A 21181-nucleotide genomic window follows, 5' to 3' on the forward strand; every position below is an offset into this window, starting at 1 on the left:
ATGATTTATTGTATTTTATGGATGGCATTATATATACCATATTAATTATTAAACATATTGTAGACTACTCGAATGGGGTCCTGTTTGTTTGTTGCATTATGTCTTAATATTTTGAAGAAGTAGCTTGTCATGTGATTATTTATTCTCAATTTCATTTTCTTGTTTTGCTTGCAGTGTCAAGCCAAGAAAAGACTTGATCATGTTTAAGTTTAGGAGATTCACAAACAAGAAATACTTTGCCTCTGGCACTTCAGTATGGCTACCCTTTCCAGTTCCATATAGTAGAAGACATGCGTGTTGACAGTCCATTTCAGGATGCCAGCATATATCTTAGTAGAAGTCATAATCATCACAACCTTCTTGATCCACTTTCTACTCATATTTGGGGCTTTAAGAATGTGATCCATTCAATCAGCTGTGTGAAACCCTCACTGACAGGATAGACAAAATAATAATAATAGAAATAACAATAATAACTAACAAGAAACACTTTCAGTTTTCAGAAAGAGTCGAATTTATCAGTTTTCCCACTTCTTTCAATTCTATGACGTTACAGGTTGATAGGGGGTAGACTGAAAAGACTGCAAAAATAACCCATGCATATGTGCTAGGTTACGCCCCGGGACTCATAGCAGTGCTATATGAGAAAAAAGCTGCCTTTACTTTTTAAGTACTTAAATTCCAAGTAGGCATATATGAAAATAAGCCCAGCACCACCAGTCTCCATGTGTGTTTTCTACAGCGTCTCCTTCCGCTCCCCAGCCAGCACTGTATCGCTGCTAGTGATATCTATTCACCTCATCAGCAGGGAAAGAGATCATATTTCTGCATTCTCAGTCTGTTTCCCCACCACCGCCTCAGCCAGCCCTCTCTCCAGAGTTAAAACAAACAAAGCCGTGAAGAACTGTACGGTTGTGGGTGCAGCATTCGGCATGGATACGATCTATCCATGGTGCTGAAATGATCACTGCAGCCTTCAAAGTCTCCAGCAACTGGAAGGCTTCTGCAGAGCAGGGGCTACTTGGAATGCAAGAGGCGCCTTTGACAGGGTGATGGGGAGGGGGGTGTGCTTTGTAGAAACACATACTTGCAGACGAAAAGCAAGGTTTAAGAATACGGACCTCAGGGCTCCTGAAAAAATTGGGGAAGGGGGGAGGACAACGCTATGAAAACACTGCACTATTCAAAGCAGACAAGCACATCCCTTTTTCGCAGGCGCTGTGTCTGTATGAATCTTGAAAACAAGAGTTCGAAGATACACAGTGGCATGCTATTCCCCCCCCACCCCACCCCCGCTCACGCACAAACATTGCATCTACTCAGCCGGGCTATGTTATGCTCATGTTGGTAGGAGATCGGTTTCATATTCACTTTGGGTGAACTTTTTTCCCCTCCAGTGGGGCGAGAATAAGGCTAAGGCAAAAAGATAGCACGACGTTTCCATTCCACATGGTTTGCCCCCTCCACAAAGATCGCCTTGTCCTGCCCACCACAGACCCTCCGGCTGCAATTTTGGCCAAACACACACACACACACACACAAACAAGGCAGCTCTTACCTTGGGAAGAAAGTCCTCGCTGAATGTATAATACCGACAAGGAAAGGAATCCAACATAAGCCCAAAAGATCCCCATTATTCCAGAGCGAGAGGGAGGGGGGGGTCACATCGGGGTAATGCCAAGAAGACGCCCGTTCCCGCAAGGCAAGGCAGGGCAAAGGGTTTTTACAAGGCTATCGGGCGCTGGAGCCCCAGCTGCACCGCTGCCAGCATTCTCCTGGCAAGGCGGGGGGGGGGGGGACAAGATCGGCTTCCGACGGAGAAGGAGAGGCTGGGGGTTCTCGGGTGTCTGGAGTCCGGATCCAGCCCTCCCCGTGGTTGGAGAGCGGGTGCTTCCCGGGCGTCTTCCTTCCTTGCTACCTGGCAGCTCCGTCAGCCCCTGCTGCTCAGGACTGCGTGTTGAGCGCCCTCCCTAAACATTCAGCCTGCTTGAAAAGTAGGGAGGGAGAAAGGAGCTTAACTGCGCTTCCAGCACTTCAACTCGCCCCCCCCCCCCTCCCGTTCTCCTCTTCCTGGGAAAGGCTGCGTTTAACGGTGGCTCCTCGGTGGCTTCCCTCGCCCGCTGTCCATGGTGCTGAAAGACGCACGAGAGGGAAGCGACTAATGGAGATGATCACGGAGGGCAGCAGCTTTCATTGAGCTGATGGGGGGAATCTTCCGCCTCCCACCTCAGACTGAGAGGTCAATGCGGTGGTTTCGTAGACGATGGTCTCTCTCTCGCTCGCTCGCTCGCTCTCTCTCTCTCACACACACACCCCCACCCCGACATCTCTCTCAGGCACACATACACACAGAAGGGGAAATATTTAAGAATGAGCGAAGCTTATTCCCTCTCCCCCTTTGGTGTTGTGAATCTGTAAGCCTCAGATTTTTGAAAGGTTTGCTGTATATGCAGTCAATGTTGTTTGTTACATGGGTTCCTCATAGTCGCTTCCCACTGTAGACCAGACACCTGAATTCCAGAATACATGCTTTAGAGTAGACACACACACACACACACACACACACACACACACACTGTGCACAACAGCTAAGGTTAGAATCCAGTAATCTCTACATAGATGCCAAAGTTTAATTGGTAGGTAGAACTCAGCAGATCTCATCCCTGGACACTGTTTCTAGACCAATGCTGTATCCTAAAATTTAAGGTAAGGATAAAGAGAACATCTGAGAATGTTCCCAGTGTCTCCCTTCACCTTTAAACAACTTCAAGCAACCTTTGAATCCAAGGTATTTCCAGGCAGACTTGAATACTAGCATCTCTTCTCAAATTTAAATCCCCACAAATAGATGCACTTTGAATCAGAGGGGAGGGAAAGGGGAGAGACGTTTGGACTACCCTGTGACTATGCTAATTGTGGCTCAAATAGCTGGTTAAAGTGTGTGTTGAAGGGTAATTAGCTTCTTTCATCTGATGTTACATATTTGTATTTTTCCCAACATGGTTAAGAAAAAAATAATTTATAGCGTCTATGTGATTTACTGATTTGTAATTTGTAAGCGCAGAGGAAGCCTTAGGGACAAGTTCATGGGTGAAATTCATTACACTGTTAAATTAAACTTCTTTTTAATTTATAAGTGTATTTTTTATCACTTGGCAATAGAAATACTGTTAAACAATAACACATACACAAGCTCTCCTTATTCCTGACCCCAGCTTAAGAAAGTTGCCATAACTAGGAACTAGCTGAGGCTCGCCCTTCAATTTAGAGGTGGTAAAATGGCCGTCTGCATGCATTTGAAGGGCTGCACATAGATGAAGGTTAACAATTATTTCCTGTTGCTCCAGTCAGGGATGATGGGGATTGCAGTCCATCAACATTGGTTGACCCATGATTGGCAAAGGTAGGATAGAAACAGACACGTTCAAATGACAAGTGTAGCCAAAGTGGCCTATGAAACAGGAGCCCATGCCACCTGGACAGGAGGGCAATGGTTTGGCTATGGAATCAATTCTGGCTCACGGTACTGACTTCGCCTTCACTGCTTCTTCTCCGGTGCTGTGCTGAAGCGTATTTCTCAGCTCAGTAGATAATAATAATAATAATAATAATAATAATAATAATAATAATAATTTTTATTTATACCCCGCCCTCCCCAGCCAAGGCCGGGCTCAGAGCGGCTTACAAACAATAATAAAAACAAGAAGAATGATTACAACTTAAAAACAAAAATAAAATACAACATTAAAATAATGGAACATTAAATATTAAAATGTAGCCTCATCGCAGGAGGAGAAGGAAAAGAAAGAAAGAGAGAGAGAGAGAGAGAGAGAGAGAGGGAGGGAATCAAATTGGCTCCAAGCCAAAGGCCAGGTGGAACAACTCTGTCTTACAGGCCCTGCGGAAAGAAATCAGATCCTGCAGGGCCCTGGTCTCATGAGGCAGAGCGTTCCACCAGGCCGGAGCCAGAGTTGAAAAGGCCCTGGCTCTGGTTGAAGCCAATCTAACTTCCTTAGGGCCCGGGACCACTAAGGTGTTGCTATTTATGGACCTTGAGGCTCTCTGTGGGGCATACCAGGAGAGGCGGTCCCGTAGGTACGAGGGTCCTAGGCCGTGAAGGGCTTTAAAGGTCAAAAGCAGCATCTTAAATCTGACCCTGTACTCCACTGGGAGCCAGTGCAGCTGAGAGTCAAAACCACCTTATGGCATGAAGCCAGTTTGGTGTAGTGGTTCAAGTACTGGACGAAGACCTGGCAGGCAAGGGTTCAAATCCCTATTAAGCCACGAAGCTCTCTGAGTTACCGTGGGCCAGTCACCCATTTTCAGCTTAACATGTCCTCACAGGGTTGTTGTGAGGATAAATGTGAGGATAAGCCTTTAGCTCCTACTGCTACAGAGGGCAGGTCTAGGATATAATGGACTAAAAATATTGGAGGGCAGATTTTTGTTGAATTTGAAGAGAAATGTCTTGATGGGTAAAAGCAGTTCTGCAATAGGAGCTATAACTTAGGGAAGTGGTGGGTTTGCTCGCTTGCTGGAGGTGTTGCACAACCATGTGTATTGAAGATGCTTCTTTATGGATTTTCTGCACTGAGCAACCCGTTGAACAAATAATAATTCTAATAACTGTAGAATTATTATTTTCAGAGTAATTGCGTTAAAGCTACTGCTCTCTGTTCTTCCCACAGAGGGTAAATCTTACCCATCACATAATCAGCATAATCACATAATCAGCATTGTGACCTATGTTTCCTTAACCATTCAGCAGCTTCAGTAATAACCCGTCACACATAACAACAGTGTTTGAATTATGATTGGGGGGCTGGGTGGAGGGCTTAATGAACCCACAATATCTAATATGCACACCCAATTTAGCCCTGTTCCTCATAAGCTACTCTCCTATCCTGCTTAACCTACTGGTTAAGAGTAAAAGGCTGGTGTGGAGGGAGGGGGGAGGGTTGCAATTTGAGCACTATTATAATGAGGTCAATGAGATATTGAGAACAATTTGTAGTTTTTCTACTAAGCATGCTGCGTCTTCTGATACAATGGCTTTTTTGCCTACACAGTGATAAAGCCAACTGCTGACTACAGTTTCCTATTCAGTTACCTGGTTGCAAAGCAAAGCACATTTCCAAAGCAGATGGTAGCTTGTACATGACATGTGGGGGCTGGGAGAGGACCCCGTGCTTTACTTGAGGGCTACACAACTTGTGACCTACTAGCCTGAACTCGGCTCACCAGCTGTTTGGTCATCCAGGGACTTGACAAACCTGCTTATGCTATCTATAGACTATAAAATAAAACAAGAGGGCTGTTCAGCACTTAACAGGCCACAATGCAGTTCAGCACTTAACAGGCCACTTTGTTTGACTTAGTAAGTCACTCGTCAAATAGACCTGGTGTTTTAGAATAGGAGCAAAGAACCTTTATGGCCCACTGAGCCAGATTTTTATATCTTCCCACTCCACAGGCCAATTGGTCAGGTCAATTTGGCCACCTGCATGTTAAAAATCTGATGCCATAATGACATTAGGTGATTGGCAGGAAGGTGGTCCTACCCACTGGTCAAAGATAGCAACCTAGCAGGACTGAACTCCCTGCAGGTCAACTGTTGCATGGGGAGTTCACTCCTGCTTTATGCAGTTATTGGCTTCATGCACTGATTCACCACCGGGAACTAGAACATGGAGCTCAATTGAACAGGATGGGACCTGCCCATGAGCTGTTCAATTCTGCAGGGATTAGCTGTGTGTGCTAGTTTTCTGTGGGAAATTAGGATGTGCAGCCAAACCAGTCAGCATTGAAACCCCTTTACATGTCTTGCACCCACCCTTGAGTTGATAGCACCTGATTGACAAGTAGGCATGATTTTTTTTTTTTAATGGCCTTAAGGGCCTAGTTGGAATTTCTGGTAAGCCAGGACTGGCCCAGTGACTGGAGGTTCTCCACCCCTGTGTTAGAACAGTATGCAGTGGTACTGTGGCAAATTTTGACATCCTCTATATTCAGTCCCTCAAGAAGGCTGCCGTGTTGCTCCACATGCTCCCAATTTATTATTTATACCCTGCCCATCTGGCTGGGTTTCCCCGGCCACTCTGGGCGGCTTCCAACAAAATATTAAAATACAATAGTTGTTCAAACTTTAAAAGCTTCCCTAAACAGGGCTGCCTTCAGATGTCTTCTAAAAGTCTGGCAGTTGTTTTTCTCTTTGACATCTGGTGGGAGTGCGTTCCACAGGGTGGGTGCCACTACCGAGAAGACCCTCTGCCTGGTTCCCTGTAACTTGGCTTCTCGCAGTGAGGGAACTGCCAGAAGGCCCTCGGCGCTGGACCTCAGTGTCCGGGCAGAATGATGGGGGTGGAGACGCTCCTTCATGTATACTGGACCGAGGCCTTTTGGGGCTTTAAAGGTCAGCACCAACACTTTGCACTGTGCTTGGAAACATAGTGGGAGACTGGTGTTATGTTGTCTTGGTGGCCGCTCCCAGTCACCAGTCTAGCTGCCGCATTCTGGATTAGTTGTAGTTTCCGGGTCACCTTCAAAGGTAGCCCCACATAGAGCACATTGCAGTAGTCCAAGCAAGAGATAACTAGAGCATGCACCACTCTGGCGAGACAGTCCGCAGGCAGATAGGGTCTCAGCCTGCATACCAGATGGAGCTGGTAAACAGCTGCCCTGGACACAGAATTGACCTGCGCCTCCATGGACATTAACAGAGCATACTGTATGCTGAAACCACAGCAAACACCAATGCACAAAACATGGGAGTGGCAGTTAATTTTCTTTTGCCAGAGTCTATACAAGACTTTCCCTAATCGTGTCACACTTCAGCTGCTTACTGAACTCCAGTGTCTGATACTGGAAAAAGTCACACTGCCCAGTTTTAGTACAACCTCCCTCACGTGGCACGTTTAGGGAATCTGATGAATGCAGCTTCCTTGTGATGCCTCAGCATGCTGGCATAATTATTCCACCGGCTTTGCTTCGTTATATTCCCTGCCATGTGTTGCTTTTCATCATCTTAAATGTTATCACCATACAGTTAGGAATATTAAACAATGAAAGATAAGTATCTTTTATTTGGTTACACAGCTTGAACTGACACACTCTAGTCTCATTTTACAGGTCTCAGATTCTAATCTATCTTTGAAAAGAGGGCTGGGGAAAGAATTCTGCAAGTGCTATTAAAGAAATAATTTCTTGGTCTAGATTGGTAAGGGTTGAAGGCCGTGTTTGAAATAACCAGAAGCTTGAAGTCAAATAACTGGCTGGATGGTCCAAATCAAATGTGAAATCAGGTCCCACCTATACTGTTCATTGCCATTCTGTTTTTTCTTCTTGCCTCGGGGCTCATTATCCCTTAGTTTATCTAAGAACAACTTCCAATTCTTATTCCACAATGTTTCCTCTGTGAAAGAATTTAGTCTAGCCAGACTTACAACTTATTCCTCCCTCAAAGAGTGATTTCAATATTCATACATCTCTGCTCTCTCAGTAGTTGGAATGTCTATGAACATTCTCTGCCATCATAGCAGCTCAGCCAATCAGAAGCTTCACATTCAAAAGTGGAGAGAAAGTTGGGTTCTTACAAACTCACAAGTCCTACCTTCCAATGCCAATTATCAGTGTTCAGCTACAAGAACAACCATTGCTGAATGCCAGATGGACTAAGAGCCTAGCCAGCAGTGATAGGAGTCCCAGAGTAGAGAAGATGGCAGAGGAATGGCTACAACAGGGCATCACAAGAGACAAAGAAGGTAGCAGGCAGCAACAGCAGCAGCATCAGCAAATCAAGTCAGTCATCCCAGCTTAACATACAAGATTAGAGAGGGCATTGCGTGGCGATACCCGCCCATCCCACAGATGGAATAAATAAGACACCGGACACTTTAGGTTAATGGGCAAAAATTGGCCACAACTTTATTGATTACAGGTAAGAGTGGTATTGGCCTTAGGCATTGGCCCTAACAGACTATCCGGTCTAACTGGGAAGGGTTAAGCACCAACAGGGGGAGCCCCCAAGATGCACATCCCTAGGCGTTCCCCAAGGGGTTACCACTCGGGAGCGCACTTTAGGCCCTAGCCTCCGTAGGTTTCGGATGAGGCGACGCCCCCCGGAGTCCTTTAACGAACTACCCTTCAAGAATTGGGGGAGGTGATGGCGCTCCTCCCCCCCGACCTCATTTGCATGACAATACCCCAGCCAATGCCTAACCGCCAAAACCAAGAAACCAAGGAGTTGTGACGTTTTGCTACGAGGTAGGCGAAAAAACCAAGTGGCTTCAAAATTCAGCCAATTAGCCAAATGGAAAAACTCCTACCAGGCCCCTTGCGTTGACCAGCCGAAGCCCATAGCAAAATCCAAATGAACCATTAAAGGGCGGGTGGGAGGGAACCGCGGCTGCTGCAGAGGAGGAAAGGGGGCGAGCCCGGGCTGCCCTGACCTTAAGTGCCCTCAGGTGGGCCCGCCCCCAGCTCCAGCCCATTGGCTGGCGCTGCCGTAAATGAATATTAATGGGGATCCCTAAGTCCCGCGGGGCTGGCACCAGCCCCGTGAGAATGTGGATGGGAGCGTGAGCCCGCAACCCCCCGCCTCCTGAGATCGGGAGTGGCTTTGGGTGACAAGGCCGTTTGTGTGTACTACAAGTTAATACTGTCTCCTTGGAGCAGTAGTTAGAAGCTCCAAAGGGTTTTGGAGCAAGGAATTGCAGTTTCCTCCAGCCCACACCTTTTCCCCAATGCCAAAAGCTGGAGAGTTCAAAGGATTTAGTAAGTAGTCTTCAATTGCCACTAGGGAACTGATGCAACAAAATCCATTCCCTGTTGATGATGATGATGATGTGTGTGTGTGTGTTTCTCAGGAGTCATTATGACTTGAGAGAGAGGCAGTGGCGGACATTGAGAAAGGGCTGTAAATGGATAGGGAGAGGGGAAGAGGGAGAGACCTTTTTTATAGCAGAAAGTCAGCCTCTTTAATGGGTCCAAGGAAGATCACTCACAAGAAAGGGAGGCCGGGCAAATGGTATACATCTAAGTACCCACTCCAAGAACTGTCATTATCAGAGGAGGATGAAGAGGTGACAGAAATTCTGGCCGGGGCCAAGGCCCTGAGAAGGCAAAGGGCAATAATAGGCCTTCTTCTCTCCCTGACGCCTTCATCAGACCTAACCATGTCCTACCACACTGCTCTGGTGAGGAACCAAAACATAGCAACCTGCTGCTATAGTGCTACCCAGGGGAACTGAAACTGAAAAGAGAAAAAAAGAGTCACAAATGGGTGATCGAAGGGCCCAGCTGATCCAGTATCCTTCTCCTTCTCTGAATCACAGAATCATAGAATTGTAGAGTTGGAAGGGACACCAAATATCATCTAGTCCAACTCCTGCAATGCAGGAATCTCAGCTAAAGCATCCATACCAGATGGCTGTCCAACCTTAGCTTAAAAGCCTCAAAGGTAGGCGAGTCCACAAGTTCCTGAGGGAGTCTGTTCCACTGTTGAACAGTTCTTGCTGTCAGAAAGTTCTTTCTTATGTTTAGTTGGAAACTCTTTCCTTTTCTTTTAAATATTTTTATTAGTTTTTTTTAACAGATCATTTTCAAGACTAATTAAACATACTTTTTATATCTTATACAATTTTTTTATGACTTCCATCAATCGCATCTGAAAATTTTCCAATCTTTTCACTTAATTTACATTTCTTACTTTCACTATTACATTTAAGTCTCATAACTCATATCTCTCTTCTTTCTCTTCATTGCAATATTTCATATATTTCTCCTTACAAAACTTCTTGTGGTCCTACTACGGTAATTTGTTGATTACAGTTGCTCTTCAAATAATTTGTATATTTCTTCCAATCTTCTGTAAATCTCTGGTCCCACAGGTTTCGAATCCTTCCTGTCATTTTATCCAATTCTGCGTAGTCCATTAATTTTATCTGCCATTCTTATTTCGTCTGTATTTCTTCTTGTTTCCATTTCTGGGCTAACAATACTCTTGCCGTGGAAACTCATTTCTTACAAGTTGAAGCCATTGGTTTGAGTCCTACGCTCCAGAGCAGGAGAGAGCAAGCTTGCTCCACCTGTCATGTGACAGTCCTTTAGACATTTGAAGATGACTATCATATCTCCTCTCAGTCTCCTCTCTTCCAAGCTAAACATACCCAACTCCCTCAACTGTTCCTGATAAGGCATGGTTTCCAGACCCTTAATCATCTTGGTTGTCCTCTTCTGCGTAGTTTCCAGCTTGTCAATATTCTCCTTAAATTGTGGTGCTTGAATTGAAAGTGGGGCTTAGGACAACGTATGCTTAAGGGACCCCATAAAACTAACACTCACTGAACATCCCTATAAATTCTTTTTTATTCCTAATCACCACCCCTTTCAACAGTTTTGTGTTCCTTTTTTCCCCTTTTAATACCTTGTAAACTCTGATATCTGTAAAGACAATTTTATTTTTAATTGCTTTTTGTGCCTAGGGTCTTTGTACGCGTGACCTACTCGTGACACTGCCTAACTGGGATGATATCAGCAAACATGCAGTCTTGCACTCAGAGTGAAAAATTGTGCCTTTTGCAGCATTAGTATAAATTCCACCTGGAAAATCAACGTACAGGATGCCAATACAAAGACCTTTACAGAAATTCAGTTCTGGAGTTTCTCAGCCTTCATATGGAATTCTTGCTATAGGATACAAAGAAGGAAAAGGCTGTTGCTTAAGAGGTCCATTTCAGAAGCTAATAACTACCTTCCTAAACTGGGGGCCTTTACTGCATATGTCTGTGAACCTGAAACGATAAAGAACAATAATGCCTTTTCTCCACCCTTAAGTGAACAGGGGATGTCAATTTGCTTTGTTCCAAACCCACTCTCTTAATTCACACATCATTTCCCCCAGCTACAGAAATACAACTGGGCAGCACAAAGTGAGCTGCTTCTTTTTTTGTTGTTGACAGACATTCATCCCACTAATGTCAGGTCAGAATGTCATACAAGAGCTGCAGGAGGTCAGGTGCTTTTCTGCAGCAATACTGACATACATTTTTGCCTTGCAGAGATGGAAAAGGATTTGTTTTTGCTCTTATCCCATCTTTCTGCTTTTCTATCAAATTGCACACAGTTGGTCCATAGACATAAGGATAACTGCTGGCTTTCAGTGTTGTGCTGGAATGGTGTGTGTGTGAGAGAGAGACCATTCTCCACCAACTAATGAGGAAAAAATGCTTTCAAAAATTGTCAAAGGGGTTGGGGAAATTTCAGTAGAATTCATATAGGTGGGTTGCAGTGTTGTTGTGCTTAATTTTGAAATAACAGGGGTATGATTTGGGTGGGGTTTTTTAGTATCTTTTATTTCATTCAGTAAATCATTTCTCCAATGGCCTGCCTTCTGCAGCCTGCCCAGGTATTCAAACTTTCTGAAAATCTCCTGGTGAACTTTCCTATAAGCACAGGAAACTGAGGAGACTGTCTACCATTCACCTAGAAGCTTTCATTGTCAGGGTTTTGTTTTTGTTTTGTTTTTTTTAAAGTGAAGGCTTTTTACTTTTAGAGAAATCAATGTGGATTAAAAATAAAACATGATAAAAGGAAGAGCTTCCCCGTCAACAAAATCTGTGAGCTTGTCAATCTCTGGTGCTTCGTAGACAGCCTCTCTGACTTTCCACACTTTGGTTCAAGTCCAAAGGAAGGCACCATGATGTAACTCATCCCATGGAACTTTATTTCTTATCTTTCTTTTTTGAAATATTTTAATTAGGTTTTACAGTTGTTTTATAATAATAAAAACATAACCTATAACATTAAAAATAAAGAGCAATTCCCAAAAATTCCCCCCGCCCCAGACTTCCCTCAACTTACCCTTCTGGTTATTGACATGTTGACTTTCCCTGCTTGTTATATTATAGCTTCATATCACATTCTTAATATCCAATATTGTTATTCCTCTATCATTCTCATATTTTCTTGATTATACCTTAATTTACTTTATATATTGTAAGTGTTTAATCAATGGCTGCTAGTGAATCCATTTCTTTACATTGCTTCTGTAAATACCTCATCAATGGTTCCCAGTCCTACTGTCTTTGTCTCTTAGTCTTTAAGTTAGTTTTGCCATTTTGGAATATTCCATCAGTTTTTCTTGCCAATGTTCTTTGGTTGGTAATTCCTCGTTTTTCCATCTTTGTGCTAGCAATATTCTAGCCGCAGTTGTCGCATACATGAACAGTCTCCTCTCCCATGGAACTTTCTCAGACCTGGGGAGGCTTCAGAGCACTGGGGAAATCTTAAATGCAAAGGGGGAAAATATGCATAAAATTATAGACCACCTTGGAAGAGATGAGATAAGCTCAGTCACTCACTGATGAGAAATTGGTGGACAGGCAATAAGACAGAGGGAGAGAGGGAGAGGATGGCTGCTCAGTCTCTAGGATGCACTAACTTCCTCTGTGGGGTTCATTCTAGACCAGGAGTCAGCAACCTTTTTCAGCCGTGGGCCGGTCCACCATCCCTCAGACCTTGTGGGAGGTCGGACTATATTTTTTTGGGGGGAAGAGCGAATTCCTATAACCCACAAATAACCCAGAAGTGCATTTTAAATAAAAGCACACATTCTACTCATGTAAAAACACACTGATTCCCAGACCGTCCGAGGGGCGGATTGGGCCCCATCCGGCCCCCAGGCCTTAGGTTTCCTACCCCTGTTCTAGACCAACACAGAAAAGCCAGCTGCTATTCCAGGCCCAAGCCAACCCCTAAGCTCTGGTTTGTCTCCGAGATAGCTCCTCACTGTGTTCTTCCCAGGTTATCTTCTGTGATGGCCTTAAAATGACTGTCACAAACTTTGCATGCTCCATGAGGAAATCCCACAAGTCATCTTTGGGGCTTTGGCTTGGCCTTATAATTGAGCCAAGTTGGCTTGCTTCAGCTTCTGTTGATTTGGAAACTGTCATATTGGTATCCTTTTTGAGGCTGCACTTGTTCTTCAGCGCTGGGTATCCCTCCCTGACTAGGGTCTACTGCAAGGTAATTCAGGATACTGCTGGCTGGGTATTCCCCATATGCCCTCCTCACCGTAGGCCAGGAGCTGGGTTGAAAGAGCATATGGGAAATTATAAACGGCAGCACTTAAACTGGGTAACCTGTGACTAAGGTGGTACCTCGGGTTACAGACGCTTCAGGTTACAGACGCTTCAGGTTACAGACTCCACTAACCCAGAAATAATACCTTGGGTTAAGAACTTTGCTTCAGGATGAGAACGGACCTCCAGAACGAATTAAGTACCACGAGGTACCACTGTACATATCAGGTAACAATGGCAAGAAGAGCAATGTGGCCTTTTTTCTTTTTTCTTTTGCAGTCTTGCTGATTCTGTCCAAAATCAATGTAATTTGTATTTTAAGGGCCACCATTGATAACAACTGGTTGTTAAAACAACAGATGATGGAGCGATTGCCTGAGGCTGCAGACCCCTGGAGCTGCGTAGTGTTGCCAGCCATCTGTCAGCTACTTTTGAAGACAGCATCACATTAATTTACTATCTACCTTTTCAAATTAGCAACTGTTCTCCTGGCACTTTCCTTAGCTCTCTGTTTTTATGTAATAGTTTCTGGATACTTGGCAAGAAGCATTTCTTTAAAGAGTCAGGAAAACACCTTGGAAAAGCAGTTTCAGGAATTATACTCATAGGAGATGTAAAAATGGCAAAGGCATCAACTGAGCATTATCCATAAATGCATGTGGTAAAAACTTAGCATTCCTCCACCCAGCCTATCAAAAAAGCAGCTTTAGTGATGGGAATGCAATAAGCATTAGGGTGAGGGGCTGAATTCTTTCTATATTCTCTGTTGCTGTTTTCTTTCCCAAGGGATTCCAAGAGCAAGTTTCCCCTTGGATGGGATTACCTCTTTATCTGAACCAAGACCAGGGCTCTGGAATGTTGGCTATTTTTCTGAGTCATGCAGAGTGATACAGCAGTTTCACCCTCAAAGCCCTAGTGATGAACTACACACACAAGACTTTGAAGATGACTATTTTCTTGCAGGATGGCAACTACAGTGGTACCTCTGGATGCAAACGGGATCCGTTCCAGAGCCCTGTTCACATCCTGAAGCAAACGCAACCCGCATCTGCGCATGCGCGGGTCGCGATTCACCGCTTCTGCGCATGCATGTGACGTCATTTTGAGTGTCTGTGCATGCGCGAGCGGCAAAACCCGGAAGTAATGTGCTCCTGAAAACCTGAAACCGCTCAACCTGAAGCACATTTAACCCAAGGTATGACTGTATTACAAGCAGTATCATACGTATATACCAAGTCCAATGCAATGCGCTTCACTCTCTTGAGCCCAAGAGAGGGTCTGTTTGCTTCCTGCTTATAAAACTCCTTCAATGCAGTCCATAAATTATAGCTTCTCTGTCCTCACCAATTCCTCAGCAAAACAAAAGTGAAGTAGCCAGTCAACCTCCAACTCTCACCTTTCCTATCGCGACCTAAGACACGCACATGCTCACTGATGCAGGCCAAGGAGAAGATTATCTGTGGTTGAAGAACTATTCCTGCCAACCTGAAGATGCTATTACACGTGCAGACCCAATATTCCCACTGTAAAGAATATAACACTACAGTTCACATAGCATCCATGCCCACATTGTGCACAGTATGTCTGAAAATTCTGCCTGGTTCATATCTCTTAGATGCATTTGATCTGACTGGACATCCAGAATTGCTCTTTTAATAGATGTATGATCTCGACCCCAGAGCACATCTAAATTTGTTGTCTCACTTCTATCAGCAAAACTGCATGATATATTTAGAATTAAAAAGAATGCAGTCTTTGATACTTAAAGGACAGTTGTTTGATATCTAGAGGACAGTAGTTCAACACTTGGTAAACTAATTTTCTGTTCAATACAACTTTGGTCCAAAATGAAATTGCACACAAACTTTAACAACACTAGATTTCTATGAATTCATTTTGTTCAAGTCACAGTTCTTCCTCCCTAGATGTGTTTCCAGCTATGAAGTAATAGATATAGATATAATAATAATAATAATAAATTTTATTTATATCCCACCCTCCCCAGCCGAAGCCAGGCTCAGGGTGGCTAATAACAATAAAATAAGACAACATTTTAAAATCATTTCATTAAAAAATTACTTCAAATCAAATTGATGGCAACCATTGGGTAGAGTTCTGTGAAGATTGCCAAAGGAGGGAGTCAGGCTGTACCCTGGACAAAGGCTTGGCAGAACAGCTCTGTCTTGCAGGCCCTGCGGAAAGATGTCAAGTCCCGCAGGGCCCTAATCTCTTGTGGCAGAGCATTCCACCAGATCGGAGCCACAGCCGAAAATGCCCTGGCTCTGGTTGAGGCCAGTCTAACCTCTATGTGGCCTGGGACCTCCAAAATGTTTTTGTTTGCAGATCATAAGTTCCTCTGTGGGACATACCAGGAGAGGCGGTCCTGTAGGTACGAGGGTCCTAGGCCGTATAGGGCTTTAAAGGTTAAAACCAGCACCTTAAACCTGATCCTGTACTCCACCGGGAGCCAGTGCAGCTGGTATAGCACCGGATGAATGTGATCTCGCATCAAGGACCCCGTAAGGAGTCTCGCTGCAGCATTCTGCACCCGCTGGAGTTTCTGGGTCAGTCTCAAGGGCAGCCCCATGTAGAGCGAGTTACAATAATCCAGTATATCTATATCAATATCAATATCGATATCGATATCGATATTGATATAGATATATGCCTTGTATTTAGCATGAAGTTGAATAAGTATGGTATTCTGACCAGTATAGTAGTTATATAGATATTATCCTACTGACCTCTCATCCTGAACCACTCACTGTCCCATCAAAACCATTGCCATTCACTGAACCATCCCTTGCTTGCTCCACTGACAAGGTATTTTATTAAAATCACACTTGGCAACCATGGCTGCTTATCTCACCATAAGAAAAGAAACTGTTCAAGTTTTGTAGTCATTACTAACAGACAATACATTAACAGTATTATTCCTCCAGATGTAAAAATCCTAGAGTAAGGGAAAATGCTTCTGTAAGTCACCTACACAAAAAATTAAGATGCAAGGTGTATTTGAATTAATTAAAAGATTTCATTTGGAGCACTTATCTGCTTCTTAGTTAAAAGCACTGGAGTAACACTGAACTGCCTTCTATGCCGTCATAAATAAAATTCAATCCACATCACCAAATTGCAATACTGACATATTCAGAATTCTCTTTCTCTCATTGTGCATTTGCTCAGTTTAGCCACTGGTTATTAATAAGAATTATGATTCATACTGTAAATACTGTAAGCAGTGGGTTGGATCCCTTCTTAAGTCATGAATAATTTCAGACCCAGGTCTACTCTAAGCAAGGCAGAGTCTGGATGCAGAACAATACCTGCATTTTTCTTAGGACAGAGATCATTACAGCAATCACGACTACCCAGTAAAATAAAGTATCCAAGAAATATTAGCTTTATGATGGGGTAGAAACTGGATGTGACTTGTGGGCCAGATTCTCCACCAGTCACTCACCTGATTTCATAAAGATGCTCGTATCAGCTGAATTCAGTTAATGCAAATCTTTGGTGGGAAGATTGTTGTTCTACTCAGATTCTGCTTGTGGGCTTTCCCATGAACATCAATGATGGCTACTATGAGAACAAGATGTCGGACGAAATAAGCACTTCACCCGATTCAGCAGAGCTCTCTTCTTCTTCTTCTTCTTCTTCTTCTTCTTCTTCTTCTTCTTCTTCTAATTTTTTTTATTGTGTTTTACATAACAAATTTAAATTCAAACGTTAAACCTCCACATCATCATTCAGAATTCCCTGAATCCTTTGACTCCCCTCCGCCCTTCCATGGTTACCATTATCAATCTTTTTTTTTCAACTGCTTCCCGTATTTTCTCTAGTTTTTTTTAAGAAAAATAATCCATTTTACCTTAGTTTTCCATACATTACAAGCATTACTCAATCCTGCCAAAGGTTTTAGTTGTTTACAGTTTTCTCCTTCTTAAAATTCTTCTCTTCCTGGTTTCTGATTTTCCCAGTCAATTTTGCCATTTTGGCTTAGTCCACCATCTTCATCAGCCATTCGTCACTGGTCAGGACCTTGTCTTCTTTCCATCTCTGGGCTAGTTGCATCCGCGCTGCTGTCGTCACGTACATAAATAGTCGTTTCTGCTCCTTCGGAATCTCTGCACCTAAAATACCTAGTAAAAAAGCCTGTGGTTTTTTTCACAAATGTTATTTTAAACATTTTTTTTAACTCATTGTAAATCATTTCCCAGAATGCTTTTGTTATCTTGCACGTCCACCACATGTGGTAGAACGTGATTTCTTTCACCTTGCATTTCCATCAAACATTTGAAGCAATTCTATACATCTTTGCTAATTTTACAGGTGTTAAATACCACCGATACATCATTTTCATAAAGTTTTCCTTCAGCACACAGCACGAGCTCTCCTTATCTTCTTATGGTATGAAGTATAAGAGTATGAGCAAACGTATATGCTCTCTTTTTGGGGAGGAACATACAAAAGTTGTAGGATAGAGAGATCTTAAGAGTTTACATAAGATGTGGGTGACAGAACTGAAATTACACATGATCAAGATCTTGATAGTTGTACAATCTCTAGAACTTGTTTTACAATATTCTTTGGGATTCATTTAATTTCAATAGTCAATTAAAAGGTGTCACACTTTCGAACAAGAGTTTATACTAACTTTCACCCCCTCCCTGGAAATTTTATGTTAATGTATTCATAAGCATTGTGCGCCGAATGTTATTTCTGTACTCTTCAGCTGAGGAAGCTTTTGACAGTTTCCCTCGGTTTTTGTTGTTTTTGTCTCCAATTGTTGATTAGTGGCTATCAGGATCTAATTATTTTTTAGAGGGAGAGCAGAGAGGTACCAACACTAAGACACAAACAATTGGGCTACAAATAGAGTCTAATTAGGAAGGGAAGGCAGCAGTGGAACCAACAAAGACATATTTTTTTATAACGAAGCCTGTTTGAAATTTTAGTTGAAAGGGAGTTTCACACAGCTCTCCACGTTGTTAGGGAGAGGCAGTGCCGGAAGAATATTCATCATCAAATGCAGAGCCTGGGGAGTTGGAGAGTATAGAGGACAGGGACTGTGGCCTCTTTCCCTTTGAAAGACTTGGGCAAAGTTTTATTAAGTGGCTAATGGAAATGAATTGGGTGGCTTCACCTCAGGCTGAAAATGAGGCAAGAGGACATTGCACGCTTCCAGTTCATTTCTTCTGCTGTTTCTGCCAATGTTAAGCCAGAGGCTTTTGTTTCCATCCTGTGAATTTAGTGTGGCATATATCCTTCCGTAAGGTAATGTTAAGGCATGCAAAGCGTGTTCTCCCTAACAGAGAGCACGTGTTGCGGTTGGGGGAACAGGCCACCCTACCGTGACTAGGCAAATTTGGTCAGCAACCCTAGCCTTTAAGGGGTTAATTGGGTTGCTGGGGAATTTTGATTGTTGCCAATTCGGAGGAGGGGTCAGAGGCTTTAAATATAGGGGCCAGACATGGGGACGTCCTCTTGGCCATTTTGCACCGGATCACATGGAGCACTTGGACAATCTTCTCATTGTCTGGTTACATTTCTTTATTTCTTTATTTCCCCTTTCTTTTTAATCCTCTCTAGTCCCTTAAATAATTTAATTCCCCCCCTTTTTCCTGTTCGATTTCCCACCCCACCCCTTACCCTGCCCTGTGGGAAGATTCTCCCTATAGCCGTGGCTTGCCTTTCCCAATAGGGAAAGAGCCCCTGTTCCCCCATTTTGCCTGTTTAATTGTGGGGCTAGTCAGGGCTGTTCCCAGCCTAGCTGGAATCACTTTCGTTTATAGTATCCCCGAAGGTTGGCTTTAATTTGAGTGTGTGCAGCGCTTTTGGCCAAATTTTAAGCTAGCCTTGGGTGGGAGCACTAATTTGGCTTCCTTTAATATTGCCATGAGACTAAGATTCTCAAGAGCAGAAACAGGGAGGCCTATTCGGCCTGCACATTAACTTCCAAGCCTGTCTGCTACAGGTAGCAGTTACTTGTTAAGTCTCTGCCACGTGACTCATTCTCGCTATAGGAATGTATCTGCTTGCAGGCCCAGTTGCTCCTAATGTATATCTGAGGCAGACAAAGGGCCCCAGAGGCTCTCTGTGCCTCCAAAGACTATGAGCACTCTGTATATGCTCTTGAATTATGCCATTTCTGAACAAGTTTATCTTCTTTAAGTTTGTTTTGCCCTGATAGTGGCGAATGCCATTTTAGAGATGAGCCATTGTGGCTTACTGGCTAAAGTGTAAGACCTGGGAGACAGGGTTCATATCCCCCTCTTAGCCATTGTTATAACAAAACAAAACTAACTGCTCCTTTTAGGCTATTCTGATGCTGGGTAGTTCTGCCCATTTGTGATAAAAGAACTTTGGGTTTTCTTGAAGGAGTGCTTCCCTCTAAAAGGGCAAGCAGGGGTACCTGGACAAGCTGTGGGCTACCTCAACTCTCCTATTTCACTGGAATTTATGCCTGGCCTAGCAGGTGATCCTAGGGCTTTGCCCTAGAATTTGATGGCCTGGAAGCGTTTCCGGCCTGAATAGTGTTCCCATGTGGTCTATAAGCATTGGTTTCACTGGGTCAGCGCATAGTGCCGGTAATGCCTAGGTTGCAGGATTGGTCCCTGTATGGGACAGCTGCATGCTCCCCCATTGCTCTACCTGGACACTTAGGTCCTTTTGGTGGTTACCTCACTGCGAGGGATGTAATGGGCGCCACATTTGCAATATGCAAGTGGGAGAAAGCACCTTTGCGTGCCCGCATTGTAGTTTGCTCTGTGCATTGCAGGGCACAGCGCTGCACGGGCTGCAATTGCATTGCATTGCGTGTGAGATTTGCAGTTGCATTGCACGGAGGGTGTGTTTGCATTGCACGGAGTGTATTGTTACATTGCATGGAGTGTGTTGCATTGCACGGAGTGTAGTTGCATTGCACGGAATGTGTGTGCATCGCATGGAGGGTGTAGTTGCATTGCACAGAGTCTGTTTTTGCATTGCAAGGAGTGTGTGTGCATTGCACAGAGTGTGTAGTTGCATTGAACGGAGGGTGTGTGCAGTGCACAGAGTGTAGTTGCATTGCATGGAGTGTAGTTCCATTGAACGGAGTGCGTAGTTGCATTGCACGGAGGGTTTGTGTGTGCATTGCACGGAGTGTGTATTTGCATTGCACAGAGCGTGTTTTTTGCATTGCAGGGAGTGTGTAGTTGCATGGCACGGAGTGTGTAGTTGCATTGAACGGAGTAGGTAGTTGCATTGCATGGAGGGTTTGTGTGTGCATTGCACAGAGCGTGTTTTTGCATTGCAGGGAGTGTAGTTGCATTGCACGGAGTGTGTAGTAGCATTGAACGGAGTATGTAGTTGCATTGCATGGAGGGTTTGTGTGTGCATTGCACAGAGCATGTTTTTTGCATTTCAGGGAGTGTGTAGTTGCATTGCACGGAGTGTGTAGTTGCATTGAACGGAGTATGTAGTTGCATTGCACAGAGGGTTTGTGTGTGCGTTGCACAGAGTGCGTAGTTGCATCGCACAGAGCGTGTGTTTTTTTTTTTTTTTTGCATTGCACGGAGTGTGTGTCGGAAAAGGAAGCTGGCTTGGCGGCAGCTTTGTCAGGACTTCTTTAGGGGTTCTGGCCAGCGTCAGCCCTGTAAATTTACATATCATGATGGCAGCACAAGATGCCCCCTGCCCAAGCGCTGGAAGCTGGAAGCTGGCAAGCAATAGCTCAATACCTTTTGCCCATATTCCCATTTTATTTAGGGATCCAGTGGATATCGTTGCTAAAACAAACCACTCGCCTATGGAGAACCTGTCTGCCTTGAAGGAAGTTATTTTGTAATACTTCCTCTGTAGCAAGTGATGCTTCATCAGATCCGATCTTGCTGGGTCACTTAATTAATCTTCCCACTAGGCCAGGTTGCCTGCGGCCTGAGGTCCCCTTACCTTTGTGTATGCCTACCAAGTGTGGTGAAGGCAGATATCAGGCGATGGTAGCAATTCCTGAATGTATGCAATAGTAGTTCGCCATGGCAGGATACCTTGAACCCGCTTAGGGATTTTCAGGTTCATGCTTGTGCTGCTGGATCTTTGCCCTTTGGTTTTATTTCAAGGGC

General features: G+C 44.0%; 1 protein-coding gene and 1 long non-coding RNA gene across 4 annotated transcripts in view; one reads left to right on the top strand and one right to left on the bottom strand.

Moving 5' to 3' along the window:
* VSTM2A (V-set and transmembrane domain containing 2A) overlaps window positions 1-2294 on the bottom strand; it is a 42365-nt gene extending 40071 nt beyond the window's left edge. Inside the window, exon 1 of one of the 3 annotated variants that reach the window (XM_079950087.1) lies at window positions 1559-2293. In XM_079950087.1, coding sequence (XP_079806213.1) covers window positions 1559-1634 — 76 coding nt within the window. In that variant the 5' untranslated portion in view covers window positions 1635-2293. Of the gene's footprint in view, window positions 1-1558 lie in introns of all 3 variants that reach the window. The other 2 variants (XM_079950086.1, XM_079950088.1) reach the window with 2 other exon arrangements.
* The window catches only part of LOC307201179, an 820028-nt gene that overhangs the window by 190549 nt on the left and 608298 nt on the right, over window positions 1-21181 (top strand). The window lies entirely within an intron of this gene.

Source organism: Podarcis cretensis (genome assembly GCF_951804945.1).
Source record: "Podarcis cretensis genome assembly, chromosome: 13".
Taxonomy (NCBI): domain Eukaryota; kingdom Metazoa; phylum Chordata; class Lepidosauria; order Squamata; family Lacertidae; genus Podarcis; species Podarcis cretensis.